The sequence below is a fragment of the Silurus meridionalis genome, chromosome 23, assembly GCF_014805685.1.
Source record: "Silurus meridionalis isolate SWU-2019-XX chromosome 23, ASM1480568v1, whole genome shotgun sequence".
NCBI classification, from domain to species: domain Eukaryota; kingdom Metazoa; phylum Chordata; class Actinopteri; order Siluriformes; family Siluridae; genus Silurus; species Silurus meridionalis.
Window position 1 is genome coordinate 26,279,126 of NC_060906.1, and position 21,372 is coordinate 26,300,497.

General features: G+C 41.7%; 1 protein-coding gene and 1 long non-coding RNA gene across 5 annotated transcripts in view; one reads left to right on the forward strand and one right to left on the reverse strand.

The window, feature by feature from the left end:
• si:dkey-174m14.3 (uncharacterized protein LOC563117 homolog) overlaps positions 1-7,833 on the reverse strand; it is a 30,851-nt gene extending 23,018 nt beyond the window's left edge. For 2 of the 4 annotated variants that reach the window (XR_006924054.1, XM_046836415.1), the window contains exons 1-2: positions 7,443-7,832; positions 1,279-1,464 (exon numbers count right to left, since the gene is read on the reverse strand). Coding sequence is in view for 3 of the 4 variants with exons in the window: in XM_046836415.1 (XP_046692371.1) it covers positions 1,279-1,349 (71 nt within the window). In the remaining variant the exon portion in view is untranslated. Of the gene's footprint in view, positions 1-1,278; positions 1,465-5,519; positions 5,600-7,442 lie in introns of all 4 variants that reach the window. The other 2 variants (XM_046836416.1, XM_046836417.1) reach the window with 2 other exon arrangements.
• A 9,595-nt stretch (positions 7,834-17,428) lies between these two features.
• LOC124377210 lies at positions 17,429-18,261 on the forward strand. The gene is made up of 2 exons (XR_006924073.1): positions 17,429-17,568; positions 17,931-18,261. It is a non-coding gene; the product is annotated as an uncharacterized LOC124377210 (long non-coding RNA).
• Positions 18,262-21,372: the final 3,111 nt, after the last annotated feature.

Consider the following 21,372-nt stretch of genomic DNA (forward strand, 5'->3'; position numbering starts at 1 on the left):
AGGATTAGAAATGAGTTTATTAGAGGGACAGCGCATGTAGGACGTTTTGGAGACAAGGTGAGGTGAGATTGAGATGGTTTGGACATGTGCAGAGGAGGGACATGAGGTATATCAGTAGGAGAATGCTGAGGATGGAGACACCAGGAAGGAGGAAAAGAGGAAGGCCAAGGAGGAGGTTCATGGATGTGGTGAGGGAAGACATGCAGGTAGTTGGTGTGAAATAGGCAGATGTAGAGGACAGGGTGGATGGAGACGGATGATCCGCTGTGGTGACCCCTAATGAGAGAAGAAGAAGAAGAAGAAGAAGAAGAAGAAAAGGTCTAGACTGCATGCAGGTCAGTTCAGCACCTGGACTCTTCTACTACAAAGCAGTATGCAGTTAGCATCGTCCTGTTTAAATAAACAAGTCATACCCTGAAAAATACGTTTTCTGGATGGAAGTATCTGTTGCTCTAAAACCTGTATATGGCATTCAGCATTAATGGAGCTTTTCCAAATGTAAAAGCTGCTCATTCCACAGGCACTAATGAACCATCATACCATCAGAGATACAGCTTTTTTAACTGAGTGCTGATAACAAGCCAGATGATCCCTCTCCTCTTTAGTCTGGAGGACATGGTGTCCATGGTGACCAAAAATAAATGTAAATAATGATTTGTCTGACCACAGAACAGATTTCCACTTCACACCACAGTACATTTTAAATACAGTAAATTCTGGGCTTGATCAGGGAGGATGTTGGTGTTTCTGGATCAAGTTCACGCATGCCTTCTTCTTTACATGATAGAGATTGAACCTGCAATTGTGGATGACATAGAGAACTGTGTTCACAGACAATCTTTTCTGGCGGGTTATTAATCTCATGCAGTGATTTCCACTACAGAATTTTTAAATGCAGTGGCCCCTGAGGGCCCAAAGATCACAAACATCTAATATTGATTGTCACCTTTGTCACTGAACCTCATTAGTAATCATTGTTTCTCCAGCTGGTACATTTTACCACCATAACATTTGACTTTTGTTGCTTCATCCCAAATTTTTTGAGACGTGTTGCAGCCATTAAATTCAGAATGACCTTATTTTTTCCTTAAAATTGTAGATTTCCTCAGTTTACACATGCGATATGTTTTCTATCTTTTACTGTGAATAAATTATAGATTTATGAGATTTACAAATCATTACATTGTTTTCTTTACATTTTCACAGTGTTACAACTTTTTTGGAATTGGGGTTCTATCAGTGTCTCATTACATTTCTGTCTTATTTTCAGCAGCTCACCTTTTCTTCTGGTGCTTACAGCCGGCCCGTGAGCTCTTCAGGCCAGTTTTGCCAATGTAGATCTTCTTCATGGTGTGTGTGTTAACATCAGCTCTCCTGGAGATGTGTACAGCAGCTCCTGGTGTTTATCTCTCTTTCTCTCTGTGAAGTGTCTTACAGAATTGCTGTGCCTTCTGTTTGACCACCCTGAGGACAGACAGACAGACAGACAGACAGACAGACAGACAGACAGACAGACAGACAGACAGGCAGGCAGGCAGGCAGGCAGGCAGAGAGACAGACAGACAGGCAGGCAGGCAGGCAGAGAGACAGACAGAGAACCATTACTGTTCTGTTCACCTTCAACTAATGTGTGTTGTGTAATGTAATGGAGAACTGAGAGGTGAGAAGACCAGTGATAATATTGCACACACACACACACACACACACACACACACACACACACACACACACACACACAGTCTCTGTGGTTCTGACTATCCATTTGGTGGGATCTGTAAATGTGTCTTACTGCAAATGTGTGAGTCATCACTGTAGACACACAGAGAGAGAGAGAGAGAGAGAGAGACACACACACACACACACACACACACACCAGAGATCTAAATAAACTCAATATTAATCTGAATGTGGGGTAGTTTGATTAGATTCAGGGTGATGTGGGGTCCATACTGAAATCTGATGTCATTAATAATTATATATGTGAATATATTTGTAGTTCTATTGGTTGCTTGAGACATTTATAATAAAGTAAATGTAGAAACAGCTGGAAAAGTTTTTTAACTTAATCTTTAAAGTTTCTATACATATCTAAGAGGCAGAATGTGTCACAGTCTTCCGCTTCCGCACTTCCGGCTCGGTGGCCATCTTGTGGCTTTTCCTGAGCTGCTCGGTATTTAAGAATTCAAAAACTCTCCCTTGCCAGATTATCTCATTATCTCATTATTTATGTCACTGAGATTTTGCAGCCGTTTCTTTTTGCCCTTTTGCCTGCTGCCTGTCTGGATTAATGGACTGTTCTATCGGTTTATGCCTCTGTCTTTCCAGCTCTGAACTGTGTTTTCCCGCCTGGTCCTCACTGTTTCCATGTTCGGATTATTTGAACTTTTTGGACTGAGGTTTTGAACAGTTTTTTTGGGTCTTTGGTTTTGACTCTTTGTTTGAATCTGCACTATTGTTTTTGTTTTGCCTCTGAAACCTGGTTACTTCCTGTTTGTTTCATTAAAGACTTGTATCTTTAACTCTCTGCTCATGTCCTGCATTTGGGTCCCTCCAGTCAGTCCCTGGCTGCATATGCTTTAATAGATTGTGTAACACTATTCATGATACATTAAAATACAACAATATAACTATTATTGTTCCAAATCACTCTTTTATAACATGAATCTAATGGATTCAAAACCAACCTGATCAAATGTAGATGTTTCACATGCAAAAAAAAAAAAAAAACTTTAATAGTGGCAAGTCGGGGTGCAACACTTCCTGCAGCACCTTTTTAATTTTTGACTCTGGTTTGGGACAATCACTAAATCACAGTATGGGTTTTTTTTCCCTTTTTTTTATTTTTTTATTATTTTGCTCATCTGCCCAAAAACTAGTATACAGAAGCTCCAGCATTTCAACCTGCATTTAGACGGATGTTCTGTAACCACTAGTTCCTGGGAGACCTCCCAAGACCTGGGAGTTATTTTAGAGCAACTTGTCTTTTAAAAATCACATCAACCAAGTTACAAAAACAGCTTCTTTCACCTTAGAAATATTTCTAAGCTAAGAAACATGTTGTCTATATCTGATGCAGAGAAGCTCGTCCATGCGTTCATGACCTCCAGACTGGACTATTGTAATGCATTACTAGGTGGATGTCCTGCGTCATTAATAAACAAGCTTCAGTTTGTCCAGAATGCAGCAGCCAGAGTTCTTACAAGGTCAAGAAAATATGACCATATAACCCCAATCTTATCATTCCTACATTGACTTCCTGTTAAGATTCAAATCCACTACAAACTACTGCTTCTTACCTACAAAACACTAAATGGTTTATCTCCATGTATCTCTCCAGTCTTCTAACACGCTACAATCCATCACGCTCCCTGAGATCTCAAAACTCTGGACTTCTAGTAGTTCCTAGAATAGCAAAGTCCACTAAAGGTGGTAGAACATTCTCACATTTAGCTCCTAAACTCTGGAATAGTCTTCCTGACAGTGTTCGGGGCTCAGACACACTCTCCCAGTTTAAGTGCAGATTAAAGACGTATGTTTTCAGCGAGTTCTACACATAACACACATCACATCATAACCTTGTGCTCCAGAACATCTGATCACATCACATTATCAACTTGTGCTGTTAATATCATGAACAGCAGCTACGCTAATTCCTCTCCACTGCTTCTCTTTCTCTCCCCATCCCGAGGCATCCTGAGGTTGCTCCAGCTCCAGTCACGTCCCACCTCATAATGATTGTAGACCTTTAAAGAAGTAGATGCTGCAAACAACCCGAACCATCTAGAGATGTACCAGCACCATTTGGATCCCACTTCATGTGGAGTTTGGACACTGGACCTCTTTGAGTGTTTAAAGGCTCTGGCATGGAGAAGCTGGTGTTGGATCTGTGATGATTGCAAATGTTGAGCTATTTTATGAGTTGCTCAGTAGCTCCTGGTTCCCTCATCTTATCTGACTGTATAAAGAAGATCACTTATAATCACACACTCCAGTGCTCATGTTAGTTCTCACTCTCCAGTGTTCTGTAGTGTTTAAAGACTATAATCACACTCTTGATGTCACCCAAATGAGGATGAGGTTCTGCTTTTGAGTCTGGTTCCTCTCAAGGTTTCTTCCTCATAACATCTGAAGGGAGTTTTTCCTTCACCACAGTCTCCATGCTGATCATCAGAGATAAATACACACCATTCACCTTCACTGTTAAATTCTGTAAAGCTGCTTTGAGACAATGTCTGTTGTGAAAAGTGCAATAGAAATAAACTTTACTAGTGCATTATAATGTCTGACCGAATGTGGCCCGAATGTGTAGGCAGTTTCTGAATAACAAAAGCCTTTGTGGCATTGACTGGGGAATGTAAGGTCTAGTCAATGCCATTTAAACACTCATTTAATCCCACTGGTTTCCCTTGCATATTTTTGTGTAAAATTAAAAAATAACTCATATTATAAAGCATATGTTCATATATAATGAAAATGTAATATGTCTTTATGAGTTTATGGCAGGTCTAACATGATTGGTTAGTTTGGTCATGTGACCACACACATTTATTTCCTGTTGCTGCCATCTGAACGGAAGGATGACGTCAAAGCTCAGAAAGGACAGGTGAGAATACTAAGTTCCTTTTTGAATAGCTCTTTTTTTTGCACATATCATCATGAAAGTGTTATCTATACATACACAATAAATTAAATTAATACATGCTTTATTCTGGTGTCAAACTGCAGATAAATGAAGACAGTTACAATAGTGACCGGTGGTATAACACAGGGAGTCTATGTTCCCCATATGTAATTCTGTGTTATTTTATGAACTCTCTTTCAGACTGACATTAAGTCAAGTTTTGGATTTACTTGACACTGATGATCCAGAGCCTGCAATTTGTAAAATAGCAGTGGTCCCTAGGATAGAGAAAGATGCAATAGAAAGCGACTGTGATAGCGATGCATCTGACATGGATTTTACTGGTGATTCAGCTCACATACCATCAAGAATTTTGAATTCCACTGCAGAACTGTTTGGATCTGATAATTTTGAGGAAATTGCAACTGAACGCGAGGACCAACCAAAACTCACAATTCAAACAAGAAGTCTCTCAAAAAAACTTGAAGCTGCTTCATCATCTTTATTGCCCTCCGAACAAGAAATCTGAACAAGAAATCATACAAAACAACTTGAAGCTGCTTCATCATCTGTAATGCCTTCATTAGATGCTACTACTACTACCACCATACCAGTGCACTTGGCAAAAAGCACCTCCGCTCCGCTGATTAAAAGAGTAGGTCTTTCAGAAAGTCTTAAAAAACAGCACAAAGCAATTTGCCTGACTACATTGTGTATGAACCAACAGCAGCACAATGTCTAAAAGCAACAAATCTGATGGATGTGTGTTTAGTATTGTACCCCCATCTCTGAGAGATCTTACCATAGAAATGTCAAATCTCTACTCTGTTCAGAACAAATACAAACCTCTTAATTTAAGCATAGATGAACCACTTGTATTCTATGGTGTGCTCCTCACCTCTGGATATTGTACTGTTCCATGACGCCATTTGCTCTGGTCACTAGATGGGGATGTCTACAACAGCAGCATCTCCAATGCTATGAGACGAAACAGATTTGATGAAATAATGGCTTCCATCCATGTTGTGGACAACACAAAGTGCAATAATGACCCCTTCTTTAGGTTGAGGCCAATCTTCCAGGAGCTCAATAACTCATACAAAATTCTGCCATTTAGTAAATGGCTGTCAGTTGATGAGAGCATGATTCCCTACTATAGGACACAGGTACAAGCAGTTCATAAAACCAATCCGCTACGGCTATAAGGTTTGGAGCCTGGCGTCCTCAGGGGGTTACCTCTACACAGGAATTCCACTTTACACAGGAGCTTACTGTTGTCTTGATCTCCAGAACACCATCCACCACTCTTGACATCCAGATGGTGTCAAGAGTCCATACAGGCATATACACTCCATTCTCAGATAGGATACAATTCCTGTTTGTTGGATTAGCCTGTAATTTTAAATGGTTTTAAATCCAGTGCTCAGTGGGTTGATGATTTTGGTTTCATTGGTCATTATCACATCAGTGTCCCTCAAAGATTTTCTACTTGATTTGAGATTCAATGTGTAATTGAAATGTTCGTTCATAACCCCCTTGATCTCCGTAAAGCTGCTTATATAATGTCTATTGTTAAAAATGATGAACTGAATTATATTACATTATTCCTTTTTTGTTTTTTAGCATAATACACACTTAAAACCTTTTATTATCATTATTAGGGGCCAAGCACTGAAGGCTATACCATTACCACTATTCTTCTTCTTCTTCTTACTTCTGGCTGGAGTGTCTATAACTGCATTAAACACTCAGGAAACATGTTGTGAAATATGGTATAGTGATTAGACGAGGTTCTAGCACTTCCATAGGGTCAAATTTAGGCCTCATTTCTTAGTAAGATTTTTTAATAAAATGTAAACATAATAAGAGCCATAAAGGAAGTGTGTTTGTGCCTCAGCTACACATCATAAGTGAAACTACACATTACTCCTCAGGCCCTTTGTATAAAGTTATGGTTTGATTGACTGCAGCGTTTGAGGCTCGATGTCTGGCCGCCAAAATGATTTCATTATTATTGTTGTATGTTTGTTTGTTTGCTGTTTTAAACTTGAACGCTGATTGGAATTCTAATAAAGACAAAGATTTACAGAGGTTTCATCAGACAGGAGCCCCTGGAGGAGGTCAGGGTCCTGCTGGAGGTGGTTGTAGCAGTATCAAACACACACACACACACACACACACACACACACACACACAACAAACTTCATGCTTGTAGCAGTATCTTTCTCTCTCTCTTTATCTCTCTCTCACACACACACACACACACACACACACACACACACACCTTATAAAATGAATTGGTCTATCTTTTTAAAATCTGCAGATGGAAAGAGGGTTTTAAATATATAAAAGGGATGGTGGAGTACCAGTGTAAGGATGGAGGGATGGTGGAATGAGCCATAAATAAAAAAGAAGAGATGAATGAGTAATGGTGGAATAGGAGGATAATGGATATATAAGATTTATGATGGAGATGAAGAAAGGATGATCAAAGGGTGGAAGATATGTTAGAGGCAGAAGAATGATGGAGTGATGTGGAGGGATAGATAGAGGGATGGAGGGACAGATGGAAATAATAGAAGGATGGAGATAGACTGGTTACAAGTGCCTTATAGTTTAAGATAAAAAACAAGGATAGTTGAGCGATGAAGGACCAATGATGGAGGAGGATGGAGGGATGAAATAAGAATCCTGCATGGTGAAAATGAAGAGCTGGGGAAACCCCGCTGCAGATACAGCAATCTCATAAACATTTAAAGACAGACAGACAGATAGAGAGATAGAGAGATAGAGAGATAAACAGATAGATAGAAGTGCTTACCTTCTGCTCTGCATGTTTTCATCTGAAGCGAGGAAGATTACAGGAGGAATAGAAAGATGGAACGAATCTTCACAGCACAGAGCAATGCATTCTCTCCTTCTTTTCTCAATCTACCTAGCTTTCAGTTTTTCTCCGAGTGAAAGTGTCTGTCTGTGTGTGTGTGTGTGTGTGTGTGTGTGTGTGTGTGTGTGTGTTGCATGTGTATGGGGGAAGATGAAGTGAGAGGTGTGGAAACGTTTGTCGCTGCAACACTGCAGATACACAGCAACTCCCTCCATCATCCCCTCACTCTGAGAGGGGGGGCAGACAGAGAGACAGATGGAGGGGGAGGAGTGAGAAAAAGAGTGAATAAGAAAAGGGAAGGGAAAGAGTGAGACAGGAAATTAGAAAGTGAGAGAGAGAGAGAGAGAGAGAGAGAAAAAGAGAGCGAGAGGGGAGAGAAAAGAGAGAGAGAGAGACAGAGAGAGAGAGAGAGAGAGAGAGAGAGAGAGAGAGAGAGAAAGAAGAGAAAAGAGAGAGAGAGAGAGAGAGAGAGAGAGAAGAGAAAAAGAGAGCGAGAGGGGAGAGAAAGAGAGAGAGAGAGAGAGAGAGAGAGAGAAAGAGAGAGAGAGAGAGAGAGAGAGAGAGAGAGAAGAGAAAAAGAGAGCAAGAGGGAGAGAAAAGAGAGAGAGAGAGAAAAGAGAGAGAGAGAGAGAAAGAGGAGAGAAAGAGAGAGAAAGAGAGAGAAAGAAGAGAAAAAGAGATTATATTACTGTAGAAAATGTAACAGTCTAACAGTCAGTACAATGTGTATCATTATTATTATACCCTGATATACACTAACACACACACACACACACACACACACACACACACACACACACACACACACACACACACACACACAAAACCAGTGTGGGCAAGAGGGAAGTACAAGTGAAAAGTGTGTCATGTGTTTGGTGATATTTGGAACACAGATTACTGGAAGCTGATCGCCTGCAGATACACACTGTTCTCTAAATATCTCTAATCTTTGACTGGACGCTCTGTTTTCCTTGTGTGGATGCTTTGTGTGTGTGGGGGGTAGTGTCAGGGTTAGGTGTTTGTGTGGGGTATCAGTAGATGTGTGGGGGAATCAGTAGGTGTTGGTTTGTGTGCGGGTTATTAGGTGTTGATGTGTGGTGGGATTAGTAGGTCTGTGCTGGGGATCAGTATGTGTTGGTGTATGGTGGGATTAGTGTGTGTGTGTATGTGGGGGTTCAGTAGGTGTTGGTGTGTGGTGGGATCAGTGTATATGTGTGTGGAAGGAGAAATAGGTGTTAATGTGTGGGGATCAGTAGGTGTTGGTGTGGGGTATCAGTAGATGTGTGTGGAAGGAGAAATAGGTGTTAGTGTGTGTTGGGTCAGTAGGTGTTGGTGTGTGGTGGGATAAGTAGGTGTTGGTGTGTGGTGGGATCAGTAGGTGTGTGGTGGGATCAGTATGTGTTGGTGTGTGGTGGGATCAGTAGGTGTGTGGTGGGATCAGTAGGTGTTGGTGTGTGGGGATCAGTAGGTGTGTTGGGTGATCAGTATGTGTTGGTGTGTGGTGGGATCAGTGTAGTTGTGTCAGTAGGTTTGTGTGTGGGGATCAGTAGGTGCTGCTGTGTGGGGGATCAGTAAATGTTGGTGTATGAGGGGATCAATAGGTGTGTGGGGATCAGTGTGTGTGTGTGGGGTAACCAGTAGATGTGTGGTGGGGATCAGTAGCTGTTGGTGTGTAGGGATCAATACAGCGGAGAAAATAAGTATTTGACACATCAGCATTTTTATCAGTAAGGGGATTTCTAAGTGGGCTATTGACACAGAATTTCCACCAGATGTAGCATCAAGCCAAATATTGAATTCATACAAAGAAATCAGAACATTTAAGTCTACAAGTTGAGTCATAATAAATAAAGTGAAATGACACAGGGAATAAATATTGAACACATGAAGATAACAAGGTGCAAAATGGCATAGAAAGCCAGGAGATCACCTGAAATCTGTCAATATTGAGAGAGAAACACTGCCCCCTATCAGTACTAATTGATATCAGCTGCTTTAGTCCATTACCCAGGAGGCACACAGGAAAGACTTCATGATGGGTAAAAGCAAAGAACTCTCTCAAGATCTTCGTAATCTTATCGTTGAAAAGCATTTTGATGGGAATGGTTCTAGGCGCATTTCCAGAATGCTGAATGTTCCTGTGAGCACTGTGGGGGTCATTATCCGGAAATGGAAAGAGCATCAGTTCACCATAAACCAGCCACGATCAGGTGCTCCACGTAAGATCCCTGTCCGAGGAGTCCAAAGAATAATCAGGAGAGTTCGCCAAGAGCCAAGAACCACTCGGGCAGAATTTCAGGAAGACCTTGTATCAACAGGTATTGTTGTTTCAAAGAAAACTATAAGCAATGCACTGAACCGCCATGGCATCCATGCACGCTCACCACGCAAGACTCCATTGCTGAAAAAAAAGCGTGTTGAGGCTCAGTTAAAGTTTGCGAAAGAGCATTTGGAGAAGTCTGTGGATTATTGGGAGAGTATAGTCTGGTCAGATAAAAGCAAAATTGAACTTTTTGGCAGTCATTCTACACACCATGTTTGGAGAAGAAATGGCACTGCCCACCACCCCAAGAACACCATACCAACAGTTAAGTTTGGGGTGGAAGCATCATGGTTTGGGGCTGCTTTTCAGCAAGGGGTACTGGCAGACTTCATATTATTGAAGGCAGGATGAATGGAGAAATGTACCGAAACATTCTGGATAAAAATCTGCTGCCATCTACCAGAAAGCTGAAAATGAAAAGAGGGTGGACATTTCAGCAAGACAACGATCCCAAACACAAGGCCAAGGAAACAATGAAGTGGTTCCAAAGAAAGAAAATCAAGTTGCTTGAATGGCCCAGTCAATCACCTGACCTAAATCCCATAAAAAATCTATGGAGAGAACTGAAGATCTAAGTTCATAAAAGAGGCCCAAGGAACCTTCAAGATTTAAAGAGCATTTGTGTGGAAGAATGGGGCAGAATCACTCCTGAGCAATGCAGACGTCTGGTCTCTCCATACAAGAGGCGTCTAGACGCTGTAATCACCAACAAAGGCTTTTCTACAAAGTATTAAATAAAGTGTGTTCAATACTTATTCCCTGTGTCATCTCACTTTATTCATTATGACTAAACTTGTAGACTAAAATGTTCTGATTTCTTTGTATGAATTCAATATTTGGCTTGACGGCGACATCTGGTGGAAATTTTGTGTCAATAGCCCACTTAGAAATCCCCTTACTGATAAAAATGCTGATGTGTCAAATACTTATTTTCCCCGCTGTAGGTGTTGGTGTGTGGGGGGATCAGTAGGTGTTTGGGGGGATCAGAATTTGTTGGCGTGTGGAGGGATTAGTGGGTGTATGTGTGTGAAGAATCAGTAGGTGTTTGTTTGTGGGGGAAACAGTATGTGTGGTGGAGGGACAGTAGGTGTGTTTGGGGAATCAGTAGCTGTGTGTGGGGGGATCAGTAGGTGTTGGTGTGTGTGTGTGTGTGAGGGTGATCAGTAGGTGTTGGTGTGTGTTAGTGTCCCCCCCACACTAACACACACCAACACGTACTGATTTCTGACTAGAAGCTTTCCTAGTTGTCTCTCTTCTAAAGACTTGTTTCACATCCTCTACACATACCTTAAGCGCAAGTTAAATGGAGGGGGAGGCAGGAAGGGGGGTTGCATGTGTAGCCGGTCTACTGCTAACCGCTGCTACTCTCGTCTGCGTTGTGTTCAAGAAAGGCTCAGGACATTTTCATTCAGTTCACCAGAGAAGGCTTATTAGCAGTTTCGCCCACCAATCAACACTCCTCGTCTCTCTGTGGATTAATGTCAATAAGGAGAAATCACTCATGGGCACCATGTGACAACGTATTCCTGTATAGTACAGCACTTGTTGGCTGGCTAACAACTCAGAAGCACATTAACACTGAATACATACGGCCCACATGATAAATCCTCACATTCTAAATCCACTTGCACATAAAACATACAATAGAACATATCAGTCTCAGAACTGTTCACAAAGTGAAATCAAATCGATTTTTACTAGTTTAATAATTAGTTTAATTATCTCATTAATTGAAGAGCTCATACAAACGCCTACCTCTCTCCAGCATATGCAATGCAAACTGACGAGGCACGTGCACTCAATTGAAAATGCCGTCCGCATAACGCCAAGAGCAAATCACAAAATAAATGTCTCTTACAGAAAAATGAACACGTAATACCCAAATAAAAAAACAAATAATATAGCAATACAGGATTTTTGTGAAAAAGAAAATGATCCCATTTATATTGCACTCATAACTCGTTACACATGGGGGGTGGATGAATGTGTGAAGTGCAGATCAGTGGGGATGGCAGGTGCTAGACTGGGCTTTTCAAACTGACAGTAGGACACATTCAGATTTTCAGCCAGTTGTTGATTCTCCACAGACTGAGGGGGTGGTGTTTTGTACTTGGTAATGTACCACAGACCAGTCCATACTGATCAAGCCAAGTCAAGAGGCTTATATTCTCATTTCTACCACGGACAGTGGTACACAGTACACAGTAAAAATAAGATAAAGTTCCTCCAGAACCTGGTGCTACACTAAACAACATAGAGCTACAAACATAACATAAAGTTACTTAAAGTGCAACCGAGTGCAAACAATGCAGACAAAAACCAGTACAGACAGACAGTACAGACAGTGTGGGACAATACACATAACACAAGAGAGCGCTGACCAGTAAACCTACTGTATATTCTCAATATACAATACTGTGCAAAGAAGACAATAAAGACTACAAAAAAGAGTATATATATAAACAAACACAACGCAGTGCAAAAACAGCAGTAGCAGCAATCGAGAGGTGCAAAAAACAGCATGTAAACAGTAAAATGTGGTTAAGTTAAAACTAAAAAATAAATGAATGGTGGTGGAATGGATTGAGATGAGTAATGAGTGTGTGTTTGAGTTCAGGTTGTACAGTTTCGTTGAGTGAGTGTGTGTGTGAGTTTCAGTTCAGAACCTTGGTGGCAGAAGGGTGAAGAGTGTGTGTGAGGGGTGTGTGTGAGGGGTGTGTGGGGTCGTCCACAATGCTGTTGGATTTGCAGATGCAGTGTGTGGTGTATTTTCTGTGATGGAGGGTAGAGAGACTCAGATGATCTTCTTAGCTGTCTTCACCATCCTCTGTAGGGTCTTGCAATCCGAAACGGTGCAGTTCCCAAACCAGGCAGTGATGCAGCAGCTCATTATTTTCTTAATGGTCCCTCTGTACATGATCAGGATGGGGGTTGGGAGATGAGCTTTCCTCAGCCTTTTCAGGAAGTAGAGACACTGCTGGACTCTTGGTAATGGAGCTGGTGTTGGGTGACCAGGTGAGATTATCTTCCAGATGAACACCAAGGAATTTGGTGCTCTTGACGATTTTCACTGAGAATCCATCAATGATCAGTGGAAAATGGCTGCTCTGTGCTCTCCTGAAGTCCAAACCATCTCTTTGGTTTTGTCAACATTCAGAGACAGGTTGTTGGCTCCACACCAGGCTGTTAATTGCTCCACCTCCTCTCTGTATGCTGACTCGTCATTCTTTCTGATGCAAACCACCACGGTCATGTCATCGGCAAACATGATGATGTGATTTGAGCTGTGCATTGCTACACAGTCGTAAGTCAGCAAAGTGAACAAAGTGCTGGGTCTTGATGCGCCCCATGACAAGCCTCTTGAAGCACTTATTCCACGATAGGTGCGAGTGCGACGGTACGATAGTCATTGAGGCAGGTGACTGTAGACTTTCTTGGCACAGGGACGATGGTCGTTGTCTTAAGGCACGTAGAAACAACGTTGCTGCTCAGGGACATGTTGAAGACGGTAAAGACATCCACTTGCCGTTCTGCACATTCCCTGAGCACTCTGCAAGGAATGTTATCTGGTCCAGCAGCTGTCCTGGAAGTGGCTGTGGATTCTCTCGTCCTGTGCACGCTTCACCAATCTGATGGCACGGAACAGTTTGTCCCTTGCCCTTAAGGCCGTCTTGTTCCCTGCTCGTGAGGCAGAGTCTCCTTGTTTTCAACACTTTTGCGGTTATCCACAGCTTCTGGTTGGAGCGTGTAGTGATGGTCTTGGAGATGTTCAATGCACTTGCTGATGTAGCTGGTCACTGATGATGTGTACTACTCCAAGTTGATGGAAGTTGATGGATGCCAGGTCATTGGATGAAAACTGTTTTTCCAGCTTTTTAGAGTGTTTTTTTTAGCCAAACTGATCTCCTTTGTTAGTTTGTTCCTGGCCTGGTTATACAAGATTTTATCCCCACTTCTGTAAGCATCTTCTTTGGCATGACAAAGCTGTTCGGGTTTCCCAGTAAACCATGGTTTATCATTATTGAGTGATCAGAATGACCTGGTGGAGATGCACATATCCTCACAGAGACTGATGTTTAAAGTTAAAGTCTTTTAACCACCCTGCTGGTGCGCTTCCCTCTTCGTCTGTACAGGCATTGTACCTCTGATTAAAATGTCCAACAAAACTTCTGAATAGTCAAAAACCGGAAAAATATTGTCTGGGATGTGTTGCTTTATGTTCAGGACTTTGTTTCTGGTAAAACTTATAGAAGAAAAAGTGCTGTGGCTGCCATTCACTATGCCATCATTCATGTACTTTGGAATCCAAGTGGAATGTCTCTAGATGGTTCGGGATGTTTGTGGGCATCTACTTCTTTAAAGGTCCACAATCCTAATGAGATAGGACATGACTGGAGCTGGAGCAACCTCAGGATGCCTCAGGATGGGTAGAAAGAGAAGCAGTGGAGAGGAATAAGCGTAGCTGCTGTTCATGATATTAACAGCACAAGTTGATAATGTGCATGTGTCAGATGTTCTGGAGCACAAGGTTATGATATGTAATTACTGTTATGTGTAGAACTCGCTGAAAAGAGACATCTTTTATCTGCACTTAAACTGGGTAAGTGTGTCTGAGCCCTGAACACTGTCAGGAAGACTGTTCCAAAGTTTAGGAGCTAAATGTAAGAATGTTCTACCACCTTTAGTGTACTTTGCTATTCTAGAAACTACTAGAAGTCCAGAGTTTTGAGATCTCAGGGAGCGTGATGGATTGTAGCATGTTAGAAGACTGGAGAGATACATGGAGATAAACCATTTAGTGTTTTTTAGGTAAGTAGCAGTAGTTTGTAGTGGATTTGAAATTTAACAGGTAGCCAGTGTAGGGATGAGAAGATTGGGGTTATATGGTGATATTTTCTCGACCTTGTGAGAACTCTGACTGCTGCATTCTGAACAAACTGAAGCTTGTTTATTAATGATGCAGGACATCCACCTAGTAATGCATAACAATAGTTCAGTCTGGAGGTCATGAACGCATGGACGAGCTTCTCTGCATCAGATATAGACATGTTTCTTAGCTTAGCAATAAGATGAAAGAAGCTGTTTTTGTAATATAGCTGATATGATTTTTAAAAGACAAGTTGGTGTCTAAAATAACTTTTAGGTATTTTACCGTTACTACACGTTCTGAACTAGTAGTTACAGAAGGTCCTTCTAAATGCAGGTTAAAATGCTGGAGCTTCTGTGTACTGATTTTTGGGCCGATAAAAAAAATCTCTCTTATCAGAATTTAATAATAGAAAGTTATGGCTAATCCAATCTTAAAATTTTTTGAACACACTCAGTTATCCGAGCCAAATATGTGTATTGTGTGGTTTTGATGAGATATATAGCTGGGTATCATCAGCATAGCAGTGGAAGCTATCCCATACCTTCTAATAATATTTCCCAACGGAAGCATGTATATTGTGAAAAGAAGGGGGTCCTAGAACCGAACCTAATGGCACCCCATAATTTACTTGCATTAACCTGGATAGCTCTCCATTTAAGTCTACAAAATGGTAAAGATCGGACAGGAAGTATTTAAACCAGCTTAATGCCTTTTCCTGAATTCCGATGTAATTCTGTAAGAGATCCAGGAGATAGTCATGATCTACAGCAGTCAGTATAATGAAGTGGAATGCAGTATGTGGTGGGAGGGAAACAATGTTTTTTAGTCTAACTTCACTGCACTGTATACAAGCCGCTGCACTCTACCTCCCTGTCCTGGAGGGGGTTAGGGCCTAATAGACATCTGAAACAGAATCAGGACATTCAGACTTCAAGCTGTACAAAGGCTCCTGTATTCAACACTATGCTGGGCAGACACAGTTTGCACCCTATTGCTCCTTCCCTACTCTCCTTTCTACAGATCTGTTCTAACAGCCTGGACACTAGTTTTTAAAGTCCAGAGGGACTTTTTAAATCTGGACACTGGAGGGACAATTTTAACAGTTTTTAACAATCCATTAATCCAAGCACAGATACTGGATGCACAAAGATCTCAGACCTAAGGCATGGTGCCAGCTTCAGAAGCCCAGAAGAGATGTGAAGCCTGGCAGGCATCAAGTCCAAAAGGTTCATGAAGCTCACAATAGAGAGCATCCACTCAGCACTACCCTCCGCCTTTAAACAGAGCTTTGAGGAACATGGAGAAGATGAACAAGATGCAGGAAACCACAGCTACTTTCCTCAGATGCAGGTTTCAGCTGCGGTGGAGGCAGAGCCAGAGGAAGGCTCTCTTATGAGCTTCAGGACCCCTCAACTGGAGAACCTTGAGAATACATTTACATTTACGGCAGCACGAGATGTGATGAGGTCTCTGAGGTAAGATGGCGCTGGTCCATTTTTGGCCTTGTAGGCAAGCATCAGTGTTTTGAATCATTACGTGCAGCTACTGAAAGCCAGTAAAGGGAGCGCAGCAGTGGGGTGGTGTGGGAGAACTTAGGCAGATTGAACACAAGCTGTACAGCTGCGTTTTGGATCATTTGCAGTGGACGAATAGCATTCAGAGGAAGACCTGCCAGCAGAGAGTTGCAGTAGTCAAGTCTTGAAATGACAAGAGACTAAACAAGCACTTGGGCAGCCTGTGTGGACAGAAATGGTTGAATCATTTGGATGTTGTAGAGAAGAAATCGACAGGAATGAGCCACATGTGGGAGGAAGGACAGTTCATTGTCCATAGTTACCCTAAGGTTACGAGCATTGGCTAAAGGGGAGAGCAGAGAGTCATGAAGTGTTATTTGGAGATCTTGACCTGGCGGTGAATCACCTGGGATGACCAGCAGTTCTGTTTTGCTGGAGTTGAGTTTGAGTTGGTGAGCACTCATCCACGAAGATATGTCTGACAAGCATGCTGAGATCCGTGCAGAAGCTGTGGTATCTGATGGTTAAAAGAAAAGATTAGTTGAGTGTCATCTGCATAGCAGTGGTAAGAAAACCCATGTGAGGTTTTGACTTCACCAATGGAGTGGGCCGTGTAATGCAATAGAGTGCTTGGCTGACCGAGCAGCATGAAGTTTCTCAGAAACAGCCAAAGGGCCGTTTCTGTGGAATGTGCTGCTTTGAACCCAGACTGGTTCAGGTTGTTCTGTGAGAGATAGACTGATGGTTGGTTAAAAACAGTGCATTTCAGAGATTTAGAAAGAAAGGAGAGAAGTGATACCGGTCTGTAGTTGTTGATAGACCCAGAGCAGTTGGTACATAGCCAGATGTTAATGACCCGTTGATGACTGTGAAGATGAAGGGCAGGAGATCTTGTGTGATGGTCTAAAGCATAGTTGAAGGGATTGGATCCAGAGGACAGATGGTGGGATTGCTAGATTAGATGTGTAACCCTGTTAGAAATATGACCTAAATAAGAATAAATAGTTAAAAGATGCATAAATAAGTTTGAAAAGTTAAGTGATTCATTTAATGAAGTTTATTCATCAGAATTAAAAATGTTAAAAATGTTAAAACAGCAATTTAACGTTCAAAGATTAAAAGTATGCAGACAGAAAATTCAGTTCACTACCCCTTTAAGAGACTAGTGAAATTAGAGCGTCATGTCAGCGACGCTGCAGCAGAGACCTGCGGAGAGAGCAGAAGAGAGATTGGAGAGAATGATGTTTATTAAGCAGAGAAAAGAGTGTAAAAGTTGATTTTGCAATTAAAAAAAACATAACTTACCTGATCAGGGATTGACAGGGATTTTATGAGAACTAAGCCACAACGGTTTTGGTGAGTTTAAGTTGTTTTTGCACTTTGCTGTGTCACATGTTTTACTTTCTCTAGCAGAGAGTTAATAGTAAAACGTAGCTGTTTACAAGGAAATGTTTTGCCATAAGTTGTTTACCAGTTAAAATTTTTGGTTTATGAAAACTGTGAATGTTATAAAAGTGAATGTATGCTTTGTAAATGAAAGATGTGTTATGTATTTATGTGGAGACGGAGCGGTGAGTTAATGGAGACCGCTCCGCCGCCATTTTTGGAGTGAAAAAGCACCATAGCAGTAACTTTACAACTCAGAGACTGTGGAACATTTAATTGTGTGATTTGAAGAGTTAAAAATTAATTTTTTGTGCTTATGACCTGTTATACAGGTCAGGTTTTTTTATGTGCTTAATTTGAGGCTCTGTCGGAGCGAGGATTGATCTGCAGTGTGCAGGTGTGCACACGTGCGGACGGGATTCAAGATGGCGAGCCAGACCCAGATTTGCAAATCATCTTCTTCATCACATCAGTGAGGAAACCTTTTGAGTACAGTGACTCGCTGCCAGAGCGGTAGGAGTATAAGAAATTGTTTTTGGATCGAATTGAACTCTGATTGAACTATTATTTGCGGACTGAATCGAACTGAAACTCTTCATTGAACTGAATAATTTAACTCCCATTGAACTCGAACTGAATTAAAGACACACACTTCTAATTTCACATTGAGTTCATATGTTGAAATGTGATTTGAAATGTGATTTGAAATATGATTTATAATGTTTATGGTTAATATTGATTTGATTGTTTGAATTGAAGGTATTTTCTTGCCTGTAAAGAAAAGGAAAAAGGGTTTATTCAGGAAGAAAAAATAGGATTCAAAAATAGGTTCAACCTAGGAAAGACCGGTCTAACTTAGATTAGTCTAATTAAAAGTGCCTAGGTGAACTGAATAACAAAAAGAGAGTGAAACACAATTTATTTTTATTTTTATTTCTTGAATATTTTATACTTACCTCAATATTGAGAACCTGCAGGGTATATTTTCTTTTTACATTTTCATGGTTCTGTATATTTCATGTGTTTTGCATACAGTAAATAGATGGCCTTTTGTATTTAAAGTAACGGTCTCTGGTGTAGTGATTTTTGCTCCCCCACTCCTTAGAACCTAGAACTGGTCCAGTAGCGCAGACAGTGGTGTGATACCAGTGCTACAACATTGCTACAACTTGGCGAGCCAGCCAGGAGTGGCATAGAGCATTTAAAATAAGAAACCAGAGACCGTATAGTGTTGCTATCAGTGATTCATTATGGATGTTATTCAAACGAGTAGTGTGAAAATCTCTAACTCAGTCATAGTTAGCTATGACTCAGTCATAGCCGATACAGAAGCTGATGAAGAACTATGTGATTTCCTGAAACAATATGGTTCCATTCAAAGGGTAATTCCAGTAGATTCCGCTGAGCCAGCGTCAGACAAACAGGTCATAGTAGAGTATGTACATAGTACAGCTATGCAATCTATCTTACCTTCATTGCCACACAAACTAGACAGTAAGACCCAGACTAACGTTACTTATCACATTAGAGCCTTAGCCAGTGTCTACACACCTGTAGCTAGCAAAACAGCCACACAGACTTACCTTTCAGAGATAAAGGACATAGCAAAACAAACTGGCAAAAACTTTGCAGCTGTCCTTAGAGAAGAGCTCTCGCCATCAGTGAGAGCGTCGATCTAGACCAATCAGAAACTCAAAGTGAAGATTTAGAACATAACTCACTTGCTGTCCCAGAGCGATATAGTTCAGAAAATGCTGCACAGGCAAGCCCCCTGCCCAGTACCACAATGGGGCAGCATGTTCAACACCATTGGTCCTCATTACTATCTAGAGAAAAGACACAGCCTGCTCTGAAACTTTCTGACGTCAACCCACCTGACATACAAAAAGTAATAGTCGAGCACATAGTGAGAAATGAAGATTCTGCTCTGCAAGTGCACACTCCTTTGAGACTCAGACCTTTCTCTGGGCGTTTCCCCCGGCCTAATAATGAAGTAGATTATGAGACATGGCGTTCCAGTGTGGAACTTCTCCTTAAAGACACAACACAGTCCAACCTTTACAAGTCACGAAAGCTTCTTGAAAGTCTCTTATCACCTGCCATCGATATTGTGAAACACTTGACACCTGAATCCCCCCTTTTTGAGTACTTAGAGATCCTGGACTCTGCTTTCGGCACTGTTGAGGACGGAGATGACCTTTTTGCAAAGTACCTTAACACAATGCAAGATAACGGTGAGAAACCATCAGCTTATCTACAACGGCTGCAGGCGATGCTGAACACCACCCTCAGGAGGGGAGGTGTAATTGCAAGTGACCTTGACCGACATCTTCTCAGACAGTTTGTCAGAGGCTGCTGGGACAACATTTTAATAGCTGAACTCCAGCTAGAGCAAAAGAAACAGAACCCACCTACCTTTGCTGAACTTCTCCTGTTACTCCGTAGCAGAAGATAAACGTACTTCTAAGGCATCCCGCATGAAACAGCACCTCAATATTGCAAAACCAAAAGTGTCTTCTTATTATCAAGGTATTTATGTGCAAAGTGAAGAAGACTGCAGCCCATCTCAGCCAGCTCTTGGTCACAGATCCGAAATCCAAGACCTAAAGAAACAAATAGCAGATCTACAGTCCCAGCTCACACGTATCACACAGAAAGACAGTAGAAAGGCTAAATCAGCTGCCAGACCAGTAGCTTCCCAAGCAGCTATCACTCCAACATCTCAAAAGCCGCACCATAGCCGAGCTGTAAACAAAAACACAAGCAACAGACCAAAGCCCTGGTATTGCTTTAGATGTGGTGAGGACGGACACATCAAACCTCAGTGCGAAAGTGAGCCAAACCCATCTCTTGTAGATGAGAAGAGGAAGCAGCTGAGAGAAAAACAGTTATCATGGGACATTGAAAATGGTGCTTCAAAGCCTGATAATTTAAACTAGACCCAGTTCGGTTGTGGGACAACGGGACTGGAACACAGACAAAGTGTCCCAAAAGAAGCTGCACAAAGCCTGTGTGTACTCACACACAAAACAGACAGTGACCCTGCCAAAAGGGCTGATTGGAGCCAAGTGCACTGCACAATTGACCATAGGTAACAAAGATTGCAGATGCTTGTTAGATTCAGGCTCTCAAGTAACAACGATCCCCAACTCTTTCTATTTGAAGAACCTGTCACACTTAGCTATGAATTCCTTGAATGATTTGCTTGAAGTGGAAGGAGCCAACGGTCAAAGCGTCCCTTACCTTGGCTATGTTGAGACCATCATCAAATTCCCAAAGAGCTTGCTTGGAGCGGACATTGAAGTGCCCACACTAGTTTTAGTTGTACCTGACATGCGCTCCACCTTGTCATCAGTGCTTATAGGCACAAACACTTCGAGGTTCTCTACGAAAAATATGCAGACACCTCTCCTCAGAAATATGAGTCTCTTCCCTATGGCTATAAAGTTGTCTTAAAGACCCTTGAAATCCGGAAAAGACAGTCTGTTGATTCCAGTCTAGGAGAGGTGAGGCTTCATAGTAGGGACTTTGAGACTATTGCAGCTGGACAGACAAAAGTACTTAAAGGATCAGTGAGCCGCAGGACAATTGATGTTGGAAAGTGGGTGATGGTAGCGTCAAGTCATCTTCTCTGCCAGGTGGCATCCTGGTGACCGATAGCTTGGTAAGCCTACCACCAAAACTACCACGCCGTATCCCAGTCATGCTCAAGAATGAGTCACGTCATGATATCACCCTATCTCCAAAAGCTGTAATAGCAGAGATACACGCTAT